The sequence below is a fragment of the Typopeltis vanoorti genome, chromosome 12 (assembly GCF_054136105.1).
Source record: "Typopeltis vanoorti isolate ZY-2024b chromosome 12, IOZ_Tvanoo_1.0, whole genome shotgun sequence".
In the NCBI taxonomy this organism is placed as follows: domain Eukaryota; kingdom Metazoa; phylum Arthropoda; class Arachnida; order Uropygi; family Thelyphonidae; genus Typopeltis; species Typopeltis vanoorti.
Window position 1 is genome coordinate 119,968,688 of NC_143560.1, and position 27,655 is coordinate 119,996,342.

A 27,655-nucleotide genomic window follows, 5' to 3' on the forward strand; every position below is an offset into this window, starting at 1 on the left:
GTACTATTCATGCTCGGTAACAGAAGATAGTTATCTGAAGAATCCAGATCTAATTTGTAGATAGGAGTGGGAAGGGGATTGTGCCACATTCTCCACTGAATGTTGGCATCTGGTTTGGTGTCTCTAGTGCGATATGGTAGGTCGCAGTGAAATGGTGTTTACTGGAATGATACAGGATTATCCATTGAGGTGCTTTGGTTGGACTGTTGTATTAGATTGCTGTAGATTTGTTTACAGGAGGAGGATTATAAGTCTCGCCCATGTATCTGTGGTTTTTCTCAAAAAGATAGGCACTGGATATGCTGCCTCAGGAGGTGCAAGTTCTTCATTATTCTATCAGGAATAGTCGACTGTAAAGCAGATTACACAATATCATGCTAAAGCTGGCCTTGGCCTGATTCCCAAGTTTGTGAATGATTTTGGAAAGTGCCAGGTGAGGCTCAGAGGAAGAATGTCAGACTCTCACTCCTCACCAGCTCCATGGAGGAAAGAACCCCATCACTCTTTCAGTGATGGGGTTCTTTACCATTATACTGTGGAAGATGAATTCAGTGAGGATTTCAAGAAGATAGTCTGTCTTCACCATGTGCTGGAGGTTTAAGTTCTTCCATCTTCAAGTACATCTATAGAAATTTTTTACTTATTACAGCCTTAAGAATGACAACATAGGCTGTTGTCAATCTTAAGGCTGTGGAGAAAGTCCTCTAGTAGCAGAACTGAAAATATATTCAGTGGTGCATGTGTGCCATTCCTGTTGCTGAAGAAAAAGTGAGTGCAAAACTCCTTGTTTAAGAGCAATACTTAGCTTCAATAGGAGAGCCAGTTTTTGGTTCCATATGAATCAAAAGATGGTTGAACGTATTTGTTTGATAAATTGCACTGGTGTCATGAGAATCTTTAGTGTATGCCCAAGGACACAGGTGGCTATTTGATTAACAGTTATTACTGTTCCTCTTCTGGAGGCAGCAGCTGGTATTCTGCCAACTTTCTTAGTACTTGCTTAAAATATTTAACTAGTGTATCTCGGTTCTTGTACATGTAAGAGGGCTTGTTTCCTATGTGGACAATACATCCACATCATCAGCATGTGCTTTGAGAGTTAGGGCTTGGTAAGAAAGTTTAAGACAAGATGCCTTAAGCAACATGTTTACTCTGTGCAGAAAGGGCTCTGTGGTTGATTGTGTGAAGGGGACCAGAAAGCAGACAGCCTTGTTTTAATACCCTTACTGTATGGTATAGAAGATATGGTGAGCCTGTTGTTTAATCTTTAGAGGTACCTGTCGCATAATAAATTAATAACTTAACACACATAAACCAACAGTAATAACTTTTAATGAATTAAAGGTACAAATATTTCTTACTGAAAGTAACAGTACATCCTCAGTGTAGAACAAACAGTTAAAGGAATGGAATACAAAGTACAGAATAGTTGGTGGATCACCAATTAAACTGTTGTCGCATGCCAGAAGATTAATTAATGAAATATTAAATAATTCTTTAAAGATAATTATTTCATTGATAGTTGCATAAGATAAGAATCTCCCAAACTTTTGGGAGATAGAATCATTTCAATTCAAATTTGGCCGATGTAAAAAGGCTTCACAATTAACTTTCTTTAAAAAGGCATTCATATTTAAACCTGCATCTGTGGAGAAGACAAGCTTTATCCCAATGGATATTATGATTAGTGTCAATGCTATATTGTGCTAGACCAGACTTATGAGGTTTCATGTATTCGATATAATACTGATGTTCCTTCATTCTTTTTTCTACAGAAACGGCCTGTTTGTCCAAAGTATGATAAATTACATTCACATGGTATCTGGTAAACACCAGCCAATGATAGAGGTGCCAGTTTGTCTTTTGTAGATGGCAACAAGTAAGAAATTTTGTTGATAGGAAAATATGTGGAAATAAGATGATACTTCTTCAAAATTCTGCCAATAGGGTCTGAAATGTAAAGGATTGGAACTTCGCGGTCTGTTGAAGAATCCCGAGGTGTTAGAACAAAGGAGTCAATTATCTGCTGGATTTGATTAGGGTTGTAACCATTAGATTCTATTAACTTTTTTATAGTGAAAAGTTCTTGTTGTAAGCTTCATGGAGAGAGTACACTTTATGTGCTCTATTAATTAAAGATTTGATAATGCCGATTTTTTGAGAGGTGTGATGAGCAGTCTTTTGATGAATGTATCTGCCAGTAAAGGTAGGTTTTCAATACACTTGTAGACAAAGCACCAGAGGATGTGCATGTAAGGAGGATGTCCAAGAATGGTAAACTACCAGACTTTTCTTTTTCCATGGTGAACCGAATGCGTGAGTGAAGGTTATTTATCTGTTGTAGAAATGTGGTAAGTTCCTCTAAAGCATGTGGCCAAATAGCAAAGACAACATCATTGACATAACGAAACCAAAGAGAGTTGGGGACGAATGGATGAAAACAGGCTGTCTTCCAGATGTTTCAAAAAACAGTTTGCCAGTGGAGACAGAGGGTTACCCATCAGTACTTTAGACTAGTTTGTAGGTCGTTTTTCCAGCTGAAATATCCTGAACATATAACAAATTCAAAAATATTTGCAATATCTGGAGGGTAATCATCATATAGTAAGTTGACAGTGTCAGCTAATGGAATATTGGTAAAAAGGGAAACATTATCAAAACTGACTAATAAGTCAGACTCTTTGATTTGAACATCCTTGATTTTTTGGGCATTATCAAATCTTTAATTAATAGAACACATAAAGTGTGTTCCTCTCCATTAAGCTTACAACAAGGACTTTTCACTATAAAAAAGTTAATAGAATCTAATGGTTACAACCCTAATCAAATCCAGCAGATAATTGACTCCTATGTTCCCCCCAGGATTCTTCAACAGACTGCAGAGTTCCAATCCCTTACATTTCAGGTATCTCAGACCCTATTGGCAGAATTTTGAGGTAGTATCATCTTATTCCCACATATTTTTCTATCAATAAAATTTCTCACTTGTTGCCATCTACAAAAGACAAACTGACACCTCTATCATTGGCTGGTGTTTACCAGATACCATGTGAATGTAATTTATCATACTTTGGACAAACAGGCCGTTCTGTAAAAAAAAAGAATGAAGGAACATCAGTATTATATTGAATACATTAAACCTCATAAGTCTGGTCTAGCACAACGTAGCATTGACACTAATCATAATATCCATTGGGATAAAGCTCATCTTCTCCACCGATGCAGGTTTAAATACGAATGCCTTTTACATCAGCCAAATTTGAATCGAAATGACTGTCTCTCTCCCCAAAAGTTTAAAGAATTATTTACTATTTTATTAATTAATCTTCTGGCATGTGACAACAATTTAATTGGTGATCCACTGACTGTTCTGTACTTTGTATTCCATTCCTTTAACTTTGTTCTACACTGAGGATGTACTGTTACTTTCCGTACGTAATTTGTACCTTTTTTAATTCATTAAAGTTATTACTGTTGAGCCTATTGTGCAAATAAATTAGCATATAACATCTGAATGATACTGAAGGTTTTGGTATCTTTTATAAAATTTTAGTCGAGTTTCTCATCTTGTTTTTATTCAGTGTTCTTTTAATTGTTCAACAAATTTTCTGAAATTTCTTCATCTATATGTTATTATGCAGTCTAAATAATTAGACCGTGTCATCTGTTCTATTATTTTATATAACTGTTTTTGATCTAACATTATCTCGACCTTTAAAAATTTCACACAAGAAAAACGTCATGGCATTTAAATAAATAGTATTGTTGGCTTATTTTAATTCATAAAATGATTTTTGAAGGTCATCTGCATACAGCATTGTACTGAGAGCTGTTCTTCTGGTTAACTACATACCTTGTTTTATTGTAGTTTTCCATATTTTAATAATCTGATCAATATATATACTGAATAGAGTTGGAGATAAGCTACATCCCTGTCTGAAATCTTGATTTATTTCAATTTCTTCTGTTAATTTATTTTTGTATAGTTTGTACCAATGTAATGGATATCCTTGTTTTTAATTATATTCCATAGTTTTCTCTGTGTATGTTATCAAAGGTTTTCTTGTAATCTATATAAAGACCATATAAATTAAATTTGTTTTTTTTATGTTAAAGATACCAAGCAATTTTAAACCTGGTTTTACTCCATTTTTCCCAAACAGACAAAAATGTCAAGTTTGCGCCTGCAAGTGATGCAAGACTAGCTATAATTGTTTTAACATAATTATTTTCATGAATATTGTCTATACATGATCTTCAATGTTTTGAGAGTATATTGTTTGCAATATTTTTACGCCTTTTTATTCAAGGTTTTATCGTAAATTTTGCAACCTGTATTTAATAAACTTATTCCTGCGTTAATTCCACAATCATCTGTCTCCTTTCTTAAATGTAGATATAACCTTAGCTTTTAACCAATCTGATAGAATGTCGCATTTCCTCCAACAGCTATTTATTAATTTTAATCTGTAATGTAAATATTCTCCACCATATTTCTAAAGCTCAGCATCTATGCCATGTAATCTAGTTGATTTTCTATTTTTTGATACCTTTATTGTTGCTTCTAGTTCTTCCAATTTTATTGGTTCTGTCTTAGTACAGATTTCTTAATTATTTTTTGTTATTAAATTTGGGTCATACCATAAATTCTTAGTGTTCTATCCATTGTTTCTCTTGTATTATTCTATATTATTAATAAATCTGTCCAAAGAATCTTGGTGAGCTTTCTATACTATAGTTTTAACGGAGTGATTTGTATGCAATTTTGTTTTTCTATATCTGTGTTCCAGATTAACATCTTTCTTTTCTTTCCAAGTGCTTCAGACGGTGCTTTATGGATTATCTTCATTAAAGTTTTTATTCTTCTATGTCTTCACTGATTTGGGTTTCTTTTAGGTAATCTGTTAATCATGATTGATATAGCATTCTAATGCTTTCTTCTTGTAATGGATATATTTTGTATACTTGCTCTAATTCTTGTTTTTTTCTTATTTACTTCCTTTCTCCAGTTGGCTAGTATTTGTATTTTAGACTACTAAATAATCTGAAAAATTTTCACTTCCTCTGTAAATATGGATGAAGCTAGTTTCTGATTAGTAATATAATCAAGTATAAAGGATGAAAAAAAAAAAGTATTAGTTATTTTAAAATTATTGAACGTACAAAAGTCTACTAGTTCTTGACCATTGTTTTTCATGCAAATTTCTCCATATTTTTCTAAGACATTTGGGATTAGGTTATTTCCAACTCAAGCATTAAGATCTCTTGATATTAATATATAGTAGTTTTTATTACATTTAACTGTTTTTTGTAGGGATCATAAACTTGTTCAGAATCCTCTTTCCTACCTTCTTCACAGGCATACACTATGATATTTAAGTAGTTCCGTTTGTTTTTAATTTAACTGTTATAATTCGATCATATACAAAATTGTACTTTATTCTATTTTTCCATTTATTATCAATTAAAATGGCCATACCACTAAAGTTCTGATAAGTTAGTCCACTCCACTATATACATAGTAAAACCATCTATATCTTTGTTTCTGTTATCACGGCTATATTAATATTTTTTTGTTGTTGTTGTGAAGCAAATTTTTCAGATATAAATCATAAAGGAATAACAGAACCAGCTGGAGAGTTTTGTGTAAAATGTTTATATAAATACTTCTATTTGGCCAGATCAAAACTGAATATTTAATGTTTTCAGTGTAGCTCAAAATGAGCTCTATCACAACTCAACTGCGAGTTACATTAAGAGGTTATTAATAATCAAACCTCTTAACCTCTGTACTTATTCAGATTTCCTTTTTCTAGATTTTGCAAACTTACGATTTTATTTTTTAAAATATACCCTTTTTAACATTACTATTTAACATACAAACTGAAAAAACAAGTATTTTCAGCAAAATACATGCAATATTGATTATTACGGAAATCCTATTCTATAGGTCTTCTCTTGATCCCTTCTTTGAGATTCAAATATTTTAGTAGTCTCATCTATCTTACGCTGCAATACAGCTACAAAAAAAAGAAATCAATAGAGAATTAGCAATTGCCTAGTGGATTAAAATTTATTAATATATATATATATATATGGCAGCATCTATTCAGTATTAGCCATTTACAAAGTACAGGCAGTTCTTGGGTTACACACGACCCACTTATGGCATCCTGTACTTACGAACAGGCTCCCCATAAGGATAATTAAATTAATAATTCAGAAACTAGTTTCTTCTGCGCATGTAAACAAATGGTGGACATCAATGAAAATGATGTCCTTGATTTGCTAGATTCCCATTCACAAGAATTAACCTATGAAGACAAAAAAAAAAACTGCAGCTGATGATAACACAAAGAATCAGAAGATCCAGAGGTAAGAAAATTACAACCTAAGAATTAGTTGAAGCCTTTCATTTCATTAAAGCAGGATGCAAATCCTTTTCAATGAGACGAGAGGAGGAGGAACAAGATCCTAACATTGAACGGTTTACAAAGGTTTATTGTGCAGTTAATGAGAATGTCATCTGCTACAAGGCCATTTATAATGAGAAAAAGGCTGTGAAAACAACCCTGGATACCTTTTTTGAGTGGTAAGCTCCCCTCCTCCAGCACCATTTCCATCATCAGCTTCCGATTAATGCCTATGTTCTTGCCTCAAAAATACCCCTTCCAGTAAGCAAGACACTGATGCAACATTAGGTGAGTGTTAACCTTTAATATTTTCTTGAAATATCTCCTATCTATACTTTTTTGTATAAGTTTGCTTTTATGTTCTGTTTCTTTGAATTAAAAGAAAGAGCACAATAGTTTCATTAACTTATTACAGTACAGGGGTATTATTATTGCCACATATGAGCAATTATAGTATCGTTGTTATTATTACCAGATATGCATTGTTCATGAGGGATCTGAGTTGCATACAAATCAAACCTAAAGATGTTCTCGGGGACTGCCTGTACTGGTTTCCCGAAGGAGATTTTCACTTTGTGGCCCCAATCTGTGAAAGATTTATTTGTAAATGTATCGTACATTTGCACTGTAGGTGGGCTATGGTTTTTTTTTTCCTGTTTTATATATGCATACTTATTGTATTTTCATTTGTTTTTCTTACATGGTCCAGAAACCCTGCTTCAGTCTCCACCTCCTTCAATAGGAGGGGGGGGGTAAATTGAAGAATAAAACTGAAGAAAGCATACTGAAACAGAAATTCAGGATTAATTTTGATAAGAGATGAAAAAAAAAATTAGACACCTTAAAATGTGAACTGCAGTACATAGTATCAGCAATACTGCATAATTGAAAATCCTACAAGTTCACATAGTACCAATTTATTAAAAGAAAAGGGGGTGGGAAGGGAGAAATACAACATAATATGGATCTATATTTAAGCTTTATTGATATTTAAAAGGCATATGACGAAGTTCCAGAGATAAAACTATTTAAAAACACTAGATATAATTTATACCAAAGATGCAAATTTGGAACTGTAGGATAGGAAGATGGTTTGATATAAAGTCACCTGTGAGACAAGTGTGTACACTATCTTCACCGTTCATCACATTATGAAGAAAAGTTTGTATCAGTTCTAATATCAAAACTGGAGAAGCTAATCTCAGCATTTTACTTTAGGCAAATGTTATATTCCTAAATAAATCCAGTATAAGTCTAGGAATTTAAATTGAACAGCAACTGTAACAAATATGGTTGGTTGCTGCTGTAGTCCAGAGAATTCCAGGAATGATCTGGAAGACATATATATCAGCAAATTACTACAATGAGTACAGGTCAAGTGATTATTACGAGGGAATCCAACTATGGAGATGTAGCCTGGAAGGAATAAAAATCACATGGCAGAAAGGAAATGGAATTTATACATCTACTGAGAGATGATTACTGGAGACAGCATATGATAGTGGGGAACTAAGAGTGGGAGAGTACTGAACTTAGTCATACAATCAGAAGAGCTATCCATAACTAAGGTGACCACATCACCTCTGAGATTGCAAAACAGGAGCAATATCTGTCAAGATGGGGTATATGGGGGAACTACCAGGCAGGTGATTATGAGAAACTTAAATCCATACCATGACATACAACACTGCAAGAGAAGGATGTTAATAGTCATCTAGAAAAAGCAATATTAAATTGTATACTTAAGGAGGATTGTTAATCGGATAGGAGTTAGATTGATGAGTAATATCATTAAGCATGAGCTGCAGACAAAAATGCTATGAAGGGTATATATATATATATGTAAGTAAGAAGAAAGTGAACAGTACAGCCAAGAAGGCAAAATCAAATTACAAGAAGAATCTAGCCGAGCAGGCCAGAGGAAATCCCAGAGAGTTCTTTCATTAAGTAGCAAGAATGGCTGTGGGGGTAAAACCTTAATGAGTGATAATGGTCACAAGGTAACAGAAGCAAATAAAATAGTTGAGTTACTGATGACCACTTTGTAATGGTATATCATCCAAGGGAAGTTACTGTTGTAACATATGTGGGAATAGAGGTGGATGAATTGGATGTTCTTGGAATATTGCAGAATCTCAATGTAAATACATCTGTGGGATTAAATGGGATATCAGCTTGGGTTTTGCAAGAACACGCAAAAGTGTCTGACTAGACTGTTTAAGTCTCAGCGCTGAGAGTGTAAAGATGGCAAAATAATTCCCTTAGATAAGGGAAGTTTTAAGACTGCAGTAGCAAATAAAAGACCAATCAGTATCTCGGGAATGGTGGTAAAAGTACTGGAAACATGTTATGCAAATTATGGAAACAACTACCCGTAAAACTTTAGTTTAATATAAACCAAAATAAATACTCGACATTTCAACCTTCACATAAAGGTCATCAACACATATACACAGTGCCGTATTTAGGTATCTCCCCCCCCCTAGGCCCACAGAAAGTGCCGCCCATCATGACCTGTCCATAGGCAGGTCATGATCCCAACCTCAAGTGACTGAAGTTGCCGTTAAATCCCACTTGCTTCACATCGCATGACTTTCTTCTGGGTAGTGTCATTTTCAATTTCGGAAAAAGTGGAAATTATTTCCATCCATCTCTCATGAAGACTCTGACCAACCAGTAGGCGAAGGACATTTGATTGCTTTTGCAGAAGTTTCCAGGTGTTTTCTGAGAAAACTCCACTGATGTGTTGAAGATGTCAAAAATACGTACAGTTTCTAAAGGAGAGATCAAAAAATGCGGAATAGTACGGACAGGATTCGGCAGCGCAAGCACCAATTAGAGACAGAGAATGTCCAGGGCACAGTGTGAATTCTGCCAATGGATTTATTTCAAGAATTCTTGCTTGCAGTCCTGTGTACTTGCATTATCATATGCCTGCCCTCTGCCACATCAATTCCACCTCTTGTAACTCTTCAGATTTGTGACTTACGTTAGGAATGAAATGCTCCACAGGAGTTCCATGTTCTTTCACATATCGTACAATGAAGGACAGCTGATCAACACGAGACATGTGGTGTTGAGTCAACACTTATGGAATAGTACTTAGCTATTTTAAGTTCTTCCACAGTAAATTTTAATCACTGTCTCGCCCATTATTTTAATAAATTCCTTATGTGCCAAAGGAAAGATAGGAAATGCAATGTTTTCCTTTTTTCCTGCTTTCAGCAATGTGCTCAGTAAGAAAGGGATCAAATTCGCTAATCCCTTGTGTCAACTTACCGACAACAATACAGTAGCTTTCCGGGCACGTGTCTCGGTCTGTTTAGTTATGCAGAATCTGATTACATGTTAGTATACTTGCAATGAGGAAAAGAAAAATATTTCTCTACTTGTGAGTAGATGCGGCGTATAAGGAACGTTATAATTACAAAAATGAGAGCCTGGAAATTTCCGTTGCTGCTCTAGGCCTATATGGACCATACCTAAATATGCCACTGTATATACACAAAGAAACAAGCTGCACTACAATCTACATGGCATGTAATGGTTGGTCAGTAGCTTTAACAACTATTGGCCTGACCTCTGGTGAAAAAAAAAAAGTTACAAAATTGAATTAAGCTGGTGAACAACATGTTTACAAAAAGGAAAAAATTAATAAATAATAATAAAAAAATTATTACTTATATAAGTATACATATAAATTACAGCCAACTGGTATGGGTAGTGGCCAATAAAAGCTGAAAAATTGCTTAGTCCCAATTTTTCAGCTTTTATTGGCCACTACCCATACCAGTTGGCTGTAATTTACATGTATACTTATATAAGTAATAATTTTTTACCTTTTTGTAAACATGTTGCTCACCAGCTTAATTTAATTTTGTAAACTAATGGATAATAATAGGACTCTAGCTTTGATGTAAAGTTTTTTCCCCACAAGAGGTCAGGCCAATAGTTGTAACAGTTGGTCAGTAGCTTTAGCATGCCATGTAGATTGTGGTGCAGCTTGTTTCTTTGTGTATGTGTATACTGATAATGACCTTAATGTGAAGGTCAAAACGACAAGTGTTTATTCTGGTTTATATTGAACTAAAGTTTTACTCTAACACAGTAGTTGTTTCCATAATTTACGTAATGTATTCTGATCACTGTGTAAGCACTGAAGGAAAGGATACTAGAAACACTGGTTAAGAAAAAGAATTCAAGAATAGGTGGATGTATGAGGGGTCAGTCGTGCCTTAGCTGTTATTGTATCATAAAAAGTTAGTAAATTACTAAGTTGGATTTTATGAAGGCATTTGATAGAAAGTCTGTCAAATGCTTTTCTGTGTAACAGAGTTCCTGTCAAATGACAGGAACAAATTACAGCAAATGGGAATGGATAAGATGGTGACTGCTGGACAGATATCAAAGAGATATATGGAGGAAAGAATCAAGGCAAAAACAGATGACTAGCAGTGTGCTGCAAGATTCTGTGCTTAGACCACTACTGTTTAATTTGTACAAAAATGATATAGGAAAATAACCTGGAAGGAAATATTCAGTTGTTTGCTGATAAGGCAAAATTACATCTACATCTGGATTAGCATGCTCAGGTCTGGTCTCCTAGCTTTCTTGGAGATGAAGCAGTGGAGAAGATTTTGAGGTGAGTGGTCTGTGGAATCTTCATTATGAGAAGAAATTGAGGGTGTGTGAACTGCAGTAGTTAGTTGATAGAAGAAAACGAAGGGATATGACAGTAACATTTAAGATGCTTAAAGGGTTTTACAGGATTAATGCAAGGGAAATGTTTCAGCATTTGGCTAGAGGGGACAGAACACTAGGTCAATCCTTGAAGTTGAATAAAGGTGTGGGTAGTGGGATGATGCAAGGATTAATTTTTTGTTCAGAGAGTTATGAATAAGTGGAATGGGATTACCTGCAAGTAATTTGTATGTTAATGGGTTCAAGGAGAGGCATGATAGATTGCATGGATAGTCTGGGTCTGCTGCAATGAGTCTTTGGACTCCATGGAGATGCACGCATGATAAAAATATCAATACAAGTGTGAACTATGAAAATAGGCAGAAAAAACATCAACTGCATTTTGAATAAGATACCTGTGGTACAGTATAAATTAAACACTGTAGATATCCATGCATAAAAATGGAAATGTATAAGTAAACTTTCTATGACAGGAAGCCAGATGAATACAATTACATGGAATAAAGTAAATGCAAAATTAACAAAAAATATCAAGTTAGCAATAGATAAAGACAGTGTTCAAAACCAATATGCAGTTTTCTATCCATAAGCTGGCTTTTAACAATAGCTGATTAAAGAATGAAGATATGAAAAAATTAGAGTGAACAGACAGTATCAATACCACAACCATACTAGAAATAAATTATTTGATATTCTTAATATTCAAGAACATATGCAGAGATAATCTAAATGATATGACCACTTGAACAAACACCAAGAGGGAAGATAATTCAAGGTATAAACAGATTGATGCAATTTGGAGTGCTTTAGAAAGCTGAAACCTAAGAGATAAAGCTGAATCAGAGCCGACATGTAAGGGATCAATTGGAAAGAAAGCCGATTGAAAATTAGTTGATATGGCTTTCGACCAACATAATAGCCAGTACAATCCTAGTAGGTTGATATGTGCTGCTGACAAATGAAGCTGCATGTACCTGACCCCCTCCCACACACACACACATTCTTGCCTCTCAAACAACATGTGATATTATGCATATTCAAGTTAGCATTAAATTTAGTCTTGATCAGACTAAGACTATAAAAATGGTATTTGAGGATACTCCTATCAAGAACTGATGATTCTATGCCATTGCCTTTTTTATTTCACTTTATTATATTTTCCCCATTACTGGTCTGATATCGATGAATGCACAAAATAATACTGATTTTTACAATAATTCATATCTTATGAGATTACCAGTATATCCAAAGTACAAGTTCAGAAGTTTTATAGGCTCTTTTGGTCTGCTTCCTCAAGATTATGTAAAATAAACTTAGTGCTGTGTATATTTAATATTTCTATCATATTTTTTATTAGTAAAAAAAACTGTTACAAGTTTTTTTTTTACTTGTAAAAAAAAACTTGTAACAGTTTTGTTACATCAGATAAACTAACAATTACTTTATATTAATAATGTCAAATATTGCATTGTTGCAAAGTTACACCTCTTTATAACAATGAACAAGTGGTTGAATATTAAATCATGGTTCTTAGTACACTCTTTGAGTGAGAAAATCTCTTTAAATGCTTCTTTGAACTTATAGATGCAGCTTATATCTCATATAAAAGTTACATTTAAGTTCAAAAAAAAAAAGAACTAGGATGACATCTTCATTTCTGACACCACCCTGTTTTGCTGCCAAATAATTCTTTCTCCAATTGTGTAGAAGGCTAGATCAGACTTGTGTTCTAAACCAAGGATGGGCTTGAAAACAGTGTGCTTGGTCTGGTTCAAACTGATAATTTTCAGCTCAGCATACCAACTTCACTATGCACATATCTATGCAACTTCGATTTGCTACCCAATGGAATGATTATTATCAGGGCAAATTACCGTTTTATAGACACTTACCTGAATCAGAATTAATCAGTCAACAACAACCCGAAACCATGGTAATGTGGTTTTGGGTTGTTGCTGATCAAACCAGATAAAAGCTATTATTATCCTTGATAAAGTTAGTTTTCTCCTTTCCATTTTTCTTCTTCCATTCATTTACTGATTTTAAGGTAATTGTATATCTTCATTTCTGATGCCCAAGTCTTGTAATAAGAATTTGAATATTATACCTCAAGTCAAATATTTATATCATTATTACATGAGACCTCCAAGAATTCATTGCAGTAGGGGAATCTGATAATTTAATGTGTTTTCTGAATTATATGCTGGAAAGACCTGCTGCCTCACCTTTAACTGAAAAAGCCCATGTAAGATTTTTCTCATGAGGAGAACAGAACTTTTTTTAAATATAAGCAAAGGGTACAGTGTCCCATTTTTCTTCCAGCTGCATTAGAGAATCACCTTAATACATAATGTCATATGTAATTCATCTGAATTTCTAAATATTTAGTTAGACTACAACTCAAGGTTGCCTACTAATCACGTTTCTCCAGTTTCTTTTTTCCCCCTTTTTTGAAATATGTTACATTTTAGCAAAATACTTCTCTCTGTAAATTATCGTTGGCCTCTACTATACCATGTTATCCTCTCAATTAGAAATCTTTATGAAGGTGTACATAAACATAACTTATGCAACGTATATGCAAAATACTTGGTCATGTATGTCACCACATATTCTAGGCTAGTATCTGAGCACACTGCTGGAAAATCGTCATGTGTATTGATCACAATGGAAGAATTTTTCAGAGTTTGGTAAAGGGCTTATTGTGGGTGTCTGTCTGGCTGGAGTCATGGTACTTAAAACAGCAGAGCTGACTGATTTCCCGGGTGTTTAATCAGAGGAAAAATAACCCACTTAACTTGTCTACAGTTATGCTTCTTAGTTCTAAGATAGTCTATTTATCAGAAATGAAATTGCCATCATCTGAGAAGGCTTGTATGGATAAACCGAACTTCCTGTGTACAGGAATTGACCAAAGCATTTAATGAATGATGTTCCTGACCCATGTGCAGAGAATTGATATTGGCAATTGCATGTCTATATGGAAACTGATTTCTGTAAAGAACTGGAAAGTTCATCTACAGTGATGTCAGGAACACAGTGACTGGAAGATTGTAAAAAAAAAAAAAAAAAGTCAAGTGGTCTGACAAGTCATGGTACACCTTGCTCTATACCAACAGTAGGCAGAGAGCCCTATGAAGAAATGAGAAATGAACTCAGCTTGCCTTGTAAACACAACTTAAGTTCTGGAGGTGGTGTCATGATATGTTAGTATATTAAGTCCCTGATATTGCTGGAAGGTTGGGTGTCCTCCAAGAAATAACTGAACATTGTTCCTGATCAAGTCTATTCTGCAATGTTGACTTTTAATCCAGTAGGTGATGGACAGTAATGTTACTGTCTGTTGAGTAAGAATTGTTCAACAGTGGTTCAGTGAGCATGACAGCAAAACCTGGATCTGAACCCCATTGAGAATATATGGGACATGTTAGAAAAAACAGATCCAGGAGCAAGTCCTCTTCCATCAAATCTGAGCTAGTTAAAGTAATGTCTGGTGCACACCTGTTGTAGTCATAGATGCAATCCAACACTTTGTAGAATCGATGTCAAACCACATACAGTGTGCCCATTAAGTAATGAGACAACAATTATATCAAAACAAAGAACTATATTCAGAATTGTCAATTACACAGATTCAAAATAATCTCTCTCCAACTCCGCACACACCATTTTACATTTTTGTCATACAAGTGTTTGAAGGCACGATGAACGGAAATGTCCTCCAGTTTCTGGGTCACATCACAATGGATGTCCTCAATGTTTCTGAAGCATTCCCCTTTCAAGCCACACTTCATCTTTGAGAAGGGGGGGAGGGGAGTCTGCAGGAGCCAAATTTGGTGAATGGGTCGATCACACAGATCTACTTCAAAGCCAGAAACTGCTTCACAGGCAATGCACAGCTGTGGAACAGTTCTTTACTGACACCTCGCATGCAGGCATACAGATATTGCATTACTGCTAAATAATACTGACCATTCACAGTGGTGATGGTCAGCATTATTTGCAAACAATACTGACAAATTTGACTCTGGAACAAATTTGCAAATATCTTGATCAACTGCATGGATGAAATTTTGACAAAATGCAACCTGGTACTCTCTCTGTTTGTGTGTCAACATGTGGTAGCACCAACCTCGAACAAATCTTCCTCCTGTGCAAATTTCGTTCTAAGATTAATCTTTTTCTCATTGTTCCATGACCCAATTTTTGACTTGCGCATACACACTTTTCAATGGTTGCCACATGAAAACTGCTGCATCACCCGACTTGAAAGTTGCACCAGCGATTACAACACACTAGCAGTCAAAACTATAAACACATCTGTTACTTTTATTCAAAGGGCTATCCTGTAAAAAAAAAAAAAAAAAAAAATCTCATTATTTAATGGACACAGTATGTGTGTGCTGTAATTTGGGATAAAGGAGGTCCAACACAGTATTAAATAAAAGTTTCTTATTCAGTGGCTGGTATGTGTGTACCATTGCTATGCTGCATCAGTATAGTAGTTTAGATTTAATATATTATCAAATTTCATTCCTGTTTAAACTTTTTTTTAATTCTGTTATTATTTAATCCATTAGAATATTAAGCAGTAGTGGACTTAACAAATCATCTTGTCTAATTTCCTTCTTTATTTCATTATTGCAGCACTTTATTACATGTCTACTACCTGTATGAATATTTTTGATTAACTTTACTATCCATTTTTTCACTATTATATTTAGAATATATTAATTTTATACTATCAGATGCTTTATGTAAAAACTTGAGTTATATTCTACAAGCTGCAATGTTTGTAGTTATAAAAAAAAATAAATTAAAAAAAAATTGCACACACTCTTCCAGATCACCCTGCTGTGTATTTAATATCAGATTCCTTTACAGAACTTGTACGGATTTTCAAGATAAACTGATAACAGGTTAATTGATTAATTAACCCCTGTAAATTATTTAGAGATTTATTTATTTAAATGACAGTCTAATATTTTCCTCCTTTATCTGGTACTATTATTTTAGAAAATACTTTAATAGTTAACTGAAATATTACTTCAGTTACACAAAGTATTAACAAACTGTTAATGATGTACTTCTCGCTTAGGTTAAAATAAAAGCATATAATACACCATGATGTACGTTACTCAATGTGGGTCCACTGACTTGCATATGGAATGACATGAAGGGAATTTAAAGCAGAGTTCCCAGATTATCTAATTTGTAGGCCATGTTTTTTTTTTTTTTTTTTTTTTGAATGTGGCTAAGGAAAGGTTACAAACCTTTAGTACTGTGGGTAGGCTAAGGATTTTAAAATTTTATTTTTTACCTAATTTGGAAATTCTGCTCTAGAAGCCAATTGTGGTGGAACTCGAGAGTTTGATAACATGCTTATTCTATACAGCAGTGCCTTATTTAATCAATCTTGTTGGCTGGAATCCTGCAATGGTATGATTTAGGCATAGACTAAGGACTATTTCTGCTAATATAAATCAAAGTGAAAAAGTAACAAATGATCCATTTATAATTAACAGTAAAAAATTTCATCTATTCCTCTATCATTAGCTAATAAAATAACTATGCTCCTATACACAATAAGCATGGTATTAAATTCACTAGTAATACAATTAGGAGCTTAATGAATATAATTTCAAAATAATCATATACAAACATGGAAATTTCTCATCACTTCAGGATTCCAATAATTAATGGTACAACAGACTGCAGATTGGATAATGCAGAAATAGCAAAATATAAGAATGTTTAAAATCCAGAAAAAAACTAGCAACCAATATGAAAGGAAAATAAGTAAAGTTTGTGCTTAAGAATTGTATAGCATGAAAGATTAAAAGGATTAGATTATAATGACTGGAAAACTTATGGAATGAATGATTGAAGAAGAAAATAGACGAACAGGTTGTTCCTATATATAAGCTTGCTATTAGACTCACTAGTAATACCATTAGGAGCTTAATCAATATAATTTCAGAATAATCATATACATGAAACTCTTTCAAGGCCACCTGCAGCTTCCAATAAGTGGAATAGTGGTTCCCTAATGAGCGATAATATTAGTCTTCCCCTTGAAGACTATCATAAGCATCCATGCCATGGTAGCAATTGAACCTGCAGCCTGGTATAATAACCACTTGTCCAACCACAATACCAAAGTGCTATAGGTTTATAACTCCTTCATGGATGCAAATGATCTGATTTCATCTTCCATTTATATATTTAACCAAATAAGGTAGTAAATAGGATAGTGAATATCATACAGTCTACTATGTTTGCTATTTAGTTAGCCTGAATTTTGGAAGTTGAGGATAAAATCCACCACTATATGAAACTAGATGCTCACCTTCAGTTGAAAAAGACTCATCTACCTTGTGCTTTCAGTTTCAACAAGGAAAATATCTCAACACAACTTTATCCAATCCTAAATGGGATTCAATGGAGGACTTTCCAGTCACTGGTGATTAATGTGACCTTGTAACTAAAAGAATTTAATAATGGAGATAAGATTCTCAAAAAACTTCTGAAACAAGAACTTTTTTTAAAATAACCATATCTTCAAGCACTGAGCTTTCAAGTATCAAACAAAATTTCAGTCTTTAATGAATGAATTACCTCAGGGTAAATAAAATTTACAAGGAAATCACATCTGTTAATTGTACATGTTCTCTAGTTGGTCTTATCTCTTGCAGAGAGAGTAGGTATAAATTTCAAGAGAAAAACTTGGCCACATCCATGTAAGGCTGGCCTAACTCACAGTTGAGAAACTTATAAATACCTTAGGTTCAAATCTTGTTAGGCCATATTTCAAACCAAAGGGCACTGTCACACTACTGACTGTTCTATGGACATATTAAGAAATCAAGTTAAAGTTCTCAGAATCTTTGAAATTAATGGCAAATAAATACTATTTCATGTTGTAATAGTTAAAAAAATAAGTACACAATTCATTCCTTCTCATGGATCCATAGGTACTATCTATCTATAGCCCTTAGAATTTGCACACACACAGGGTCAGAACTACTGAGCTTGAGGGATATAAAATTAAATATTTTTCACTGGATATGATATCTTTGCAACCTACGTGACTCTCAAATCATTACTTATCACTATTACTTAAATGTTAAGCTAACAAGATATACTTTAGATTCAGTAATGTGCCTCCATCTTAGTGAGCAATCTTTTGTGATTCAATAATAGGCTGACTAAACTACCTTACCAGCGTAAGAGTAGATAATGTAATCCATAACAATAATACCATAATATAACATTGTTATATATAAATATATTGCTTGTAGTCACATGCAATAATCAATACTTACTTGTATTTTCTTCAATCCACTGCAGTGCATCCATATGAGCATTAAGGATTTTGGAAATCTGTTGAACCTAATGTGATGATTTGGGATGGGGAAAGGAAGAAAATTTATCATTCAAGATCTATATGAAAAATACTTGAAAAAATAAAATCATAACATGCCCATATTATCAGATACATTATTTTTCTATATTTAAGAGAGAAATTTAGGGGTGAAACCATTACATATACATTGTAGAACAGACCAAAAATCTTTTTAGTTTCCAAACTGAACAGCATAAAATATCATCCTTCCCTTCACAACCAATCAAAACAAACACCCACTTAAATTACCTCTCAAAAAATGCAACACAATAATTTTAACTACAGTCATGTTATTTTTTTTTCTTAAATGTACTTAAAGACAAACAAAACAACTAACACATCATGGGATTCCAAGTATGATTTCATTTATCTTTACAATTTTGATCAATTCAAAACAAATGGTTGTCTCAACATATGTCAAATTTTTTCATGGTTCATCTTCAAATTTATAGATCGTAATTAAATGTTTACTTCTTTATTGAAATTTATTATGGAATCTCATCATCAAATTCCTGATATGTATCCACAAGGGGTATACAGGATAAACTTTCATCATTACTAACTTCTTATCTACAATTTTCCTCCAAATCAATCTATTACCTGTCAAGACTCCAATTTTATCAGATCTTATATTTCTATCTTCTAAGACCTTGTTCTTCAACCTGTGGTCTGTGGAAATTTCCTGGTGATCTGCCAAAAATGTCTTTGTCTCTCAGAAACAACGCTCCACCACGTATATCAAATTTTCTAACCTCTAAGCAGCAGCAGATGTCGCACTAGCTAAAAATCGTAATTTTATAACAATGGATTTAATAAATAAAATACTATCTACATTGGTTTATGTTTCTGAATTAACCGTCAGCCAATCTGCGAAATATTAACCTGGTCCACTGGTGAAAAAAGTTTGAAGAACGCTGTTCTAAGGCACTTTTTACTGTATCTATCCACCTATATCCAGGTCTTCCTCTGGGTCTTTTTCCTGTCTGGCAGAAAACACTATTGCTAATCTTTGCTCTCCCATTCTGTATAAGTGACAATACCACCTGCAATTAGCTCTGCTAACACATTCCTAGATGCTAACAATGTCAAGTTCTAGAAAATAAGGGGATAAACAACCTTTGTTGTTTTATAGCCAGTAAGCGAAACTAAAGATCAAGAACTACGATCTATAAGTTTCATGCCGAAAAACTATCGGTGAAGGCAATTCGAAGTAAAGGTGGAGCAAGCTCCGTCACTATTCTTGATATTTTCTCATAACGTAAAACACAGCTCCTAGGAGATGTAATACTGTCATTACATTATTACATCTCCTAGGAGCTGTGTTTTACATTATGAGAAAATATCAAGAATAGTGAGGGAGCTCAAGAATGGAGAGGTCACTACCCCAACTATATTAAGGTGCCAGAAAACTAGCCATTTGGCTTTTTATCTTAACTAAAATATTAAGTTCTATTCTAATATCCTCGTTTTTAACATGATATTGCCATTGATGCCATCTGTTCACACCCCTAATCTTTCTCAAGACTCCACATTTGTGGTCTCTAGTCTTTGGTCAAGTGTTTTATTTCTAACCCAGTTCTCAGATCCATGAGTTAAAATTGGTTTGAACACTGTCTTATATACAGCTAATTTAGTGTTTTGAATAATTTCTTATTCCATATAAATTTATTCAGTTGACTTCCACGCATACCAGCTTTGTTGATTCTGTTGTCTATTTCCATATTTAATTTACCATCTTCGTTAAGCATCATGCCTAAGTAGCTGAAATGTTTTATTTGTTCTATAGGTTCTCCATTCACAATGCAGTTGATATTTTCAATGCTTTTGCCTATTTTCATTGTCTTGTTATTGCTGACCTTCATACCATATCTATTGCAACAGTTATTCAATTTAGTAAGAGAATCTTGCAGACTTGTAGTATTTAGAAGTATACCATCATCTGCATAAAGCAAAGATCAACATCTAAAATTTCGATATCAGGTTTAATACCACTTTCCTTCATAATGTGATCCATATAGATAATGAATAACAAAGGGGGATAATATATATTCTTGTCTGACACTCGATTTAACATTAAACCATCATCCTGTACTTCAATTCTAACTGCTGACTTACAACTCAAAGACTGAGTATTGCTTGATATAATACCAGATTGATAACATACAACTATAGTGTTTTGAATAGCTTCTCTCTTGGCACCGTGTCATATGTCTTTTTCAAATCTACAAAGCTTAAATACAGATGTTTGTTATATTCCCATGATTTCTCAACTATTTGTTATAAAGTGAAAATCTGATCCTGAGAGCTTCTATTTGACTGAATCCAGCTTGTTCTGCACCAAGCTTCCATTCCACAATCTTTCTCAAGTATACTTGCATAAATCTTACAAGGAACACTCATTACAGAAATACCTCTGTAATTCTCAAATTCAGTTTTATTTCCCTTTTTATATATAGGTACTAGGAGGGCGCTCCTCCAATCATCTGGAATTCGTTCCTCTGAACTATACAGTGCAGCCACTGTAAAACTTATACTTCCATACTTGAGTATTTCTGGTCAAATATGATCTACTCCAGCTGCCTTTCCACATTTCAGTCTTCTGATAGCATATCTGTTGAGTATTCTTTTTTAACACTGTGCTGTCATCACTGCCCGCTTGTTTCATTTAGCAAGTTTTCCAAGTAATTACTTCATACATCAGGATGCCTTTTTCTCCAGTTTTCATGTTACCTTTATCATCTCTAATCCCTTTTACAGCACTCTTTCCTCCATTTCTGGGCTTTTTCAACAGCCTCCAGTATATTTATTTTCTATGTTCTTAAAGTTTTCATATGACTTTTGTTTAGCTAGTTTTACATAGTGTTTAGCTCTCTTACATTTGTCTCTGTATTCTTTAAGAGTACAAGCTGACTTATTTGCCAGGAACTTTTGATATGTTTTCTTCTTTTCCTTCACTTCCTCTAACTTCCTGTGTCCACCATGGATTTCTGATTTTTCTATCCTTGCAGACACCCTCACCACATGCCTCTCTGACTGAATTAATCAATGTTTTCTTCAGGATTTGCTACTGAATCTCCTAGCTATGGTTCTTGTTCTCAAACTCTTTCATTTTTTCTTGAATAATGTTTGTGTATTTTAGTCTACAATTCACATCTGAGAGCTGCTCAACTTACATTTGCTTTAAAACTTTATTACATATTCTTCTTTTCAATATGAAATTCAATTTTATCCTGCTCAAGACTAAATGGGTATGAAAATGGAGGATTTCAAAATGGAAGTGATCACTTCCAATTTTAAATCCTCTGTACACTCTGGTGTCTTGCGGCAGGGAGAAAACATTACTATCAACAATAACATAGTCAATGAGACTTTTCTTATTCCTTGCGTCCTCTCGCCATGTGAATTTGTGCACATTTTTATGTTGGAACATTGTGTTAGTAAGAACCTGTCCATGTTCTGACCGAAAATCCAACAGGTATTTGCCATTATTATTAGCTTTGCTCTTTTCTGCAAATTTTCCCAAAATATTTTTGTATGTCTGACAATCATTTCCTACTCTGCTATTTAGATCCCCAACAAGGACCAACTTTTCCTTTTTCATTGTGTCAGTTGCTTTCTCTAAAGCCTCCACTTCTACCTTAGTAGAACCTTCTGTGGGACCATAGGCACAAATAAGTCATTGTCCAGTATCCCAATCTCATATTTGCCCACATCACTCTACTTGAGACTGCCTGTCATTCAATAAAATTAACCTCATATTTAGTGTTGAATACTATGGCTACTCCTTATTTTCTTTAGTTGTCATTGCCTGAATATAACATTTTGTATTTATTGCTCAGAAAAAATTCACCAGATTTTGTACAATACAGACAGCGAGGGACAAGGATAGTTTGGGCCACAGGATTCAAGGTTTGATATTCTTAGGATTGTTAAACTCTGAATGTCTGACTTCACAAATGCATAGGTTCCACCCTGATGGGAGGAATCATGTTAAGTGTAGTTAGGAAAACTGAGATGTAAAGCACAGGTTGGGCTACTAGTTAGCTATTTTCAGAATAACAGATTAGGTTTTGATATTTGCAAGCAGTGGTATACGTAATTTAAAGTGGATATGAATTTTCTTATATTGACTTTCATGGTTATGTTAGAAAAAAAAAAGTGGGGATACACAGCTGGAGTGGAGGACCTACACATCCAGTTTCTAGTGTATTGCTTGGTATTGGTAGTCACATAATCTGGAAATCCTTGGTAGTTCCCATGCCATCCCGATTATGGTGGCAAAAGGATTATTTAGTAGCTGACTGGAAGCTTCCTGATGCATTACCATTTGATTGGTCTTATGTACCATCTAACAGCCAGCTTGCAGAACAGTTTTACAACTATAACCTTAAGAATATGTGGGGATTGCATTGTTGGAGGGTCTGTGTTCAGCATGTCCATGGGGCTGTCACTCACACCAAATGTAAAAAAGAAAGGGGGGGGGATTTGTTCTGTGAAGCTAAACATATCAAAAGCCCCCCCCCCCCCCATAAGCAAGGTGGTGTCTCATGAGACAAAGAACGTTATCTACCACCTATTAGTCTAGATGGAATTTCTTCCAACTAGGAAGGTATACATTTTTTGTGATGGCATGGGTATATGTCGCATGGCACTAGTTAATTAATTGCCAAAAAAAGCAAAAGAATGTTGTTTATAGAAAACATGAGTTCTGGCTAAATCAAAATTTGCCACTTGAGTACAAAAAGGCCACCTGGTATAAAATAAGTCAAAGCATTTTAATAAATAATGCCAAATTTCATCATAATATGCCCAACTTTTATACTTCTATTTCTATGCATTTCAGTTCATATATTCTTCGCATTACTTGCTCTTCTTTCTATATTTCATGTTCTAATTGAATGTATTTTTTTTTTAAAGTCCCATCTTGATGAAATGAAAATATGCTTCAATTAATAAGTATCTCTCAGAAGGTCGAGTCAGCAGTCTCACCCTGAATTCTAGAAAACTGACTATAGTCATGTTGTTTATTTTTTAACGGTATATATTAGAACACAGAAAAATAAGTAAATAATTAATTTATTAACTTATTGCTGATATTTCACTGGTGTTATAACCAGCATCTTCAAAGCACAAAAACACAGGTTGTCACAATACACGAGACTTATAACAACATGGTGTAATCAACGGACTAGTTAAACAAAATTGTAGCAGCAACACAAAGACTAGAGTCCTGATTTTGGCGCCCTCTATATGAAAAAAAAAAAAAAAATTGCAGCTATCACATGAGACTAGAGTCCTAAACAGAGAAAAACCCCGGTACTAGTTTTTTCTTAAGATGACTGCCTCCCAGATTTAATCTCCCAGATTAAATATTTGTTGAGAATATTTATTTCTCAACAAATATACAGCCATATTTGTTGAGATTTGGAGTGTGTTTCAGGGCTTCTGTTGCCTCTAAGAACAATCTCTCTGACTTGTAAGAGCTTCTGTGCAGTACTTTTGTGTTCTTTCAGTTGATCCTGTGTGCAGGGGTATCCAGAGCATGGTCTGCTAGGCCTGACTTACCATAGTGATAATGCCGGATGTATCTTTTGTGTTCGCTGATGCGGATGTTCACAGTTCTTCCTGTTTGACTGAAGTAGGCTTGATTACATGAGCAGGGTACTTCATAGACTTCTGGATGTGATAAAGGGGGAATGCTGTCCTTGGGTGAGCAGATATTAGCTCATAACAAGCAAAGATATTCATGTATGAAGGTGATCAGACTATACAGCATGAAACAATAAGAAAATATTTTAAGTGAATTATGACACTGGACATCCAACCAAACACCATCTTCAATCTTTACTGTTAGTTTCATCCTTTTTTTCTTAAGATTTTTACCTACCAGCTAATTTCTTGGGAGGAAGTCAGATTTAGTCTCTCTTTTCCTTCCCCCCATCATACTGAGTTATTGTGGTTGTAACAATAACATTATGCTATATTTTAAAACAATGAGTTGGGTAATTAATAATTTTCACTTATTTCAAGGAATAGCAAAAATAACTTAATTATCAAAAGTAGAATCATGCAAATAATTTTCTTGGATGCTAGTTTTCAGCTAACTGATAGAAATAAGCATGGTTGTTGTAGACTAAAGTATGGGCAGGCATGAAAGCATCTTTCATAGTTCACAATTAAGAAGTTGTGACCTAGACTTTGTAAAAATCTATGTCATACGATATGCTGATAGTTTAAGTGACTTTCTTTTTTTAAACTATTCATAATTTTTATTACCATCTAGAAATAAGTTTAAATGTATGAGTTATAGATCAATATTATATTCAAACTAATATGCAACTATTTTTTTTAAAAGGTAAAGATTAACTATATGAATGTATAAATTCACATGAAAACAGTTTCTTACCGGATCATTTTCATCTTGGATGCTATTTGTGGTATTCAAATATTCGATTATTTCCTTTATATCCTCAGCCATTCTCTTCAACTGGGCATCAATATTTTCTCCCAAGTGATATCTATTAAAGACAGAGCAATACACCAAGTATAATTCACTTTCATAAATAAATGTATCAATGTATAAAATAATAATAACTCAATAACAGTAAGCTAACTTCTGTATGAAACATTCAAGGGTGATCCAAATGATTGGATTATCACTCACCATGTTCAGTGGAGTAAACACACATCTAGAGATAATAATTTGTAATTTATTATGTCAATATTTTGCCTTGGTCACCAAGGCATCGTCATGGAACATAAATACACTAAGCAGCACGCACCTGCAAGAAGGCCAACAAATAAGACTCTCTGACCAGGCCTGAATTATCTAGTGTAGCCACTGTAAAACTTTTAAACATCCATATCTGAGCATTTCTGATTGATTTTTCCCCCCCGTTTTTAATGGATTTGTCTACCTCAAATATCAATTATATTCCTGATTGCTCTTCTTGAATGTTTTTTCTCACTGTGCTGTCATTGCATGTTTCAATTAGCAATCTTTCAAAATAATTACTCCAGACATCTAGAATATATCTTCAATGGGTTTTTAGCTAGTTTTACACACTGCTATGCTTTTTTACATTTTTCTTCGTACTCTCTCTCTCAGAGAATGTACTGACTTAAATTCCAGAAACTTTTTGATATGCTTTCTTTTTTAACATGACTGTCTTTTTCTTCTCTAGTCCACCATGGAGTTCTACTTTTGAAGACAACTTCACTACATCTCTCTGAATGAATCAATGTTTTCTTCAGGTTCTGCAACTGAATCTCGTGTTTTGAAACTTTTTTTATTTGAATAATAAATGTATATTTGAGTCTATGGTTAACCTCTGAAAACTTCTGAACTTTGATTCTTTTTTAAAACTTTCTTACGTTTTTTTTTTTAATTTTTCAATAAGATATTCGAATTTATCCTACTCAAAACTTCCTATTTCAAATCTGCTATATACTCTGTCCTGAACTAGTATGAATATACTAGTATCAATAATAATAAGTCAATGGGCCTTCTTTTTTTTTTTATCTTCTCTCTTTGTGAATTTGTGCACATTCATGTTGGAACACAGTGTTCCAACATAACACCAGGCCTTTAACAGAAATCCAGCAAGTACTTATCATTAGTATTAGCTTTGTTCTTTGCTCCTAATTTTCCCAAAACACTTCCATATGCCTGGTCATCATTTCCTACTCTGCTGTTCAGATCTCTAACAATGACCAACTTTTCCTTTTTTGTTTATGTCAGCTGCCTAAATTCCTTAACTTCCTCATTAGCAGAATCTTCTGTAAGACTGTAGGCAAAAGTAAGTCATTTTCCAATTCGCCATTCGTGCAGTTCAAAAGGAGGCAGTTCAGTTGGTTTATGGCCTATCTTTCTCTGTCACACACAATTTTTCCAACCAATGTCTCAGAAGTTTTTTGCATTGTGTCTACAAATATTTTCATTGGTATTGTTCATCAGAAATTGTATCCTCTATTTCTACTAAATCTACACCAACATGAGACATGGCTGCCCAACATCATTTTAAGAACAACCTATTCAATGAAGTATTCCTCAACTACTATAACTTTTTTCTCTTCAAGAGGTTGTAGTCCTTGGAGAACAGGATCTTAAAAAAAAAAGTTGTTGAAAAGATTGAAATATGGATAGACATTTAAAGTAAATAACCTGAACTGATGAAAGTTTTACAGTGCCTATACTGCACAATTCAGAAATATTAGTGAGAAGGTCAAATTTCCATAGCTGAATGATTAATGTATCCACTCTCCAACCAATAGGCTTCAGGTTGTAGATCTGATCCAATCCAGCAATGGGAAATGAATTTCATCACATGGTGTAAGTGGTCTATGTAAGACCACTGCCCTGCTTATAGGCCTCTGAAGTAGCTTGAAAAAGTTCTATGTTCAGTCTCTTGATCATGGTTTTAAGACTGTAAAATATTTAAATATATATATATATATATATATATAAAGTTACTAAAATGAGAAAAAAATCCTTAGCCCTCTATTTAATGCATTATATGTTAACTTTTAATGGGTGAGAATCACAAAACAAAAAAAGGAGGGGGGGCTGAAAATTATAAGAAAGATTATAGAAGAGAATACTGGTGATTAATAATTTGGATGTAGGCCAAATAAAGGTTGCAAAGACCAGATTTTTAATATCATTGTAGCTTAAGTTATCAAGAATCAGGGAAATATAAGAATATTTAAGCTTTATTGATTTCATTAAAACAATAAAGTACTAAGGAGGAAATTATTTCAAGCTGAAATTTAAATATTACAACTAACTGTTACACATATTATAAATTTTAAACAAACTGAAAAAACTTTGCAATGGTTATATAGATAAAATATTGTAATTTTGTATTGACATCCAGCAGAACACACACTGATTGTAACCTTCGAAATTTTGCTCAATAAAAGAAATGTTATACCAGAGTAATAATCCATATGCGGTCCTCTTAACAGTGCTTCCCAAGCCAATCACTGGTTGAGAGACATAACTACACTGGTGTGCAAAAACTAAGGACGAAATATTTTTACCTATATATGAAAACATTTTCATGACTACAGCCAAATGTTGACATAAATTTATTAGCAGCAGACTAATAAATTATATTACACAAAGAAATGTGTT

The 27,655-nt window shown here is 33.9% G+C and overlaps 1 protein-coding gene across 2 annotated transcripts in view; it reads right to left on the reverse strand.

The window, feature by feature from the left end:
* Positions 1-5,659: 5,659 nt before the first annotated feature.
* LOC150101179 (uncharacterized) overlaps positions 5,660-27,655 on the reverse strand; it is a 155,807-nt gene continuing 133,811 nt past the window's right edge. For both annotated transcript variants that reach the window (XM_090401504.1, XM_090401505.1), the window contains exons 9-11: positions 24,926-25,037; positions 18,440-18,506; positions 5,660-6,020 (exon numbers count right to left, since the gene is read on the reverse strand). In XM_090401504.1, coding sequence (XP_090257630.1) covers positions 5,929-6,020; positions 18,440-18,506; positions 24,926-25,037 — 271 coding nt within the window. In that variant the 3' untranslated portion in view covers positions 5,660-5,928. The remainder of the gene's footprint in view (positions 6,021-18,439; positions 18,507-24,925; positions 25,038-27,655) is intronic.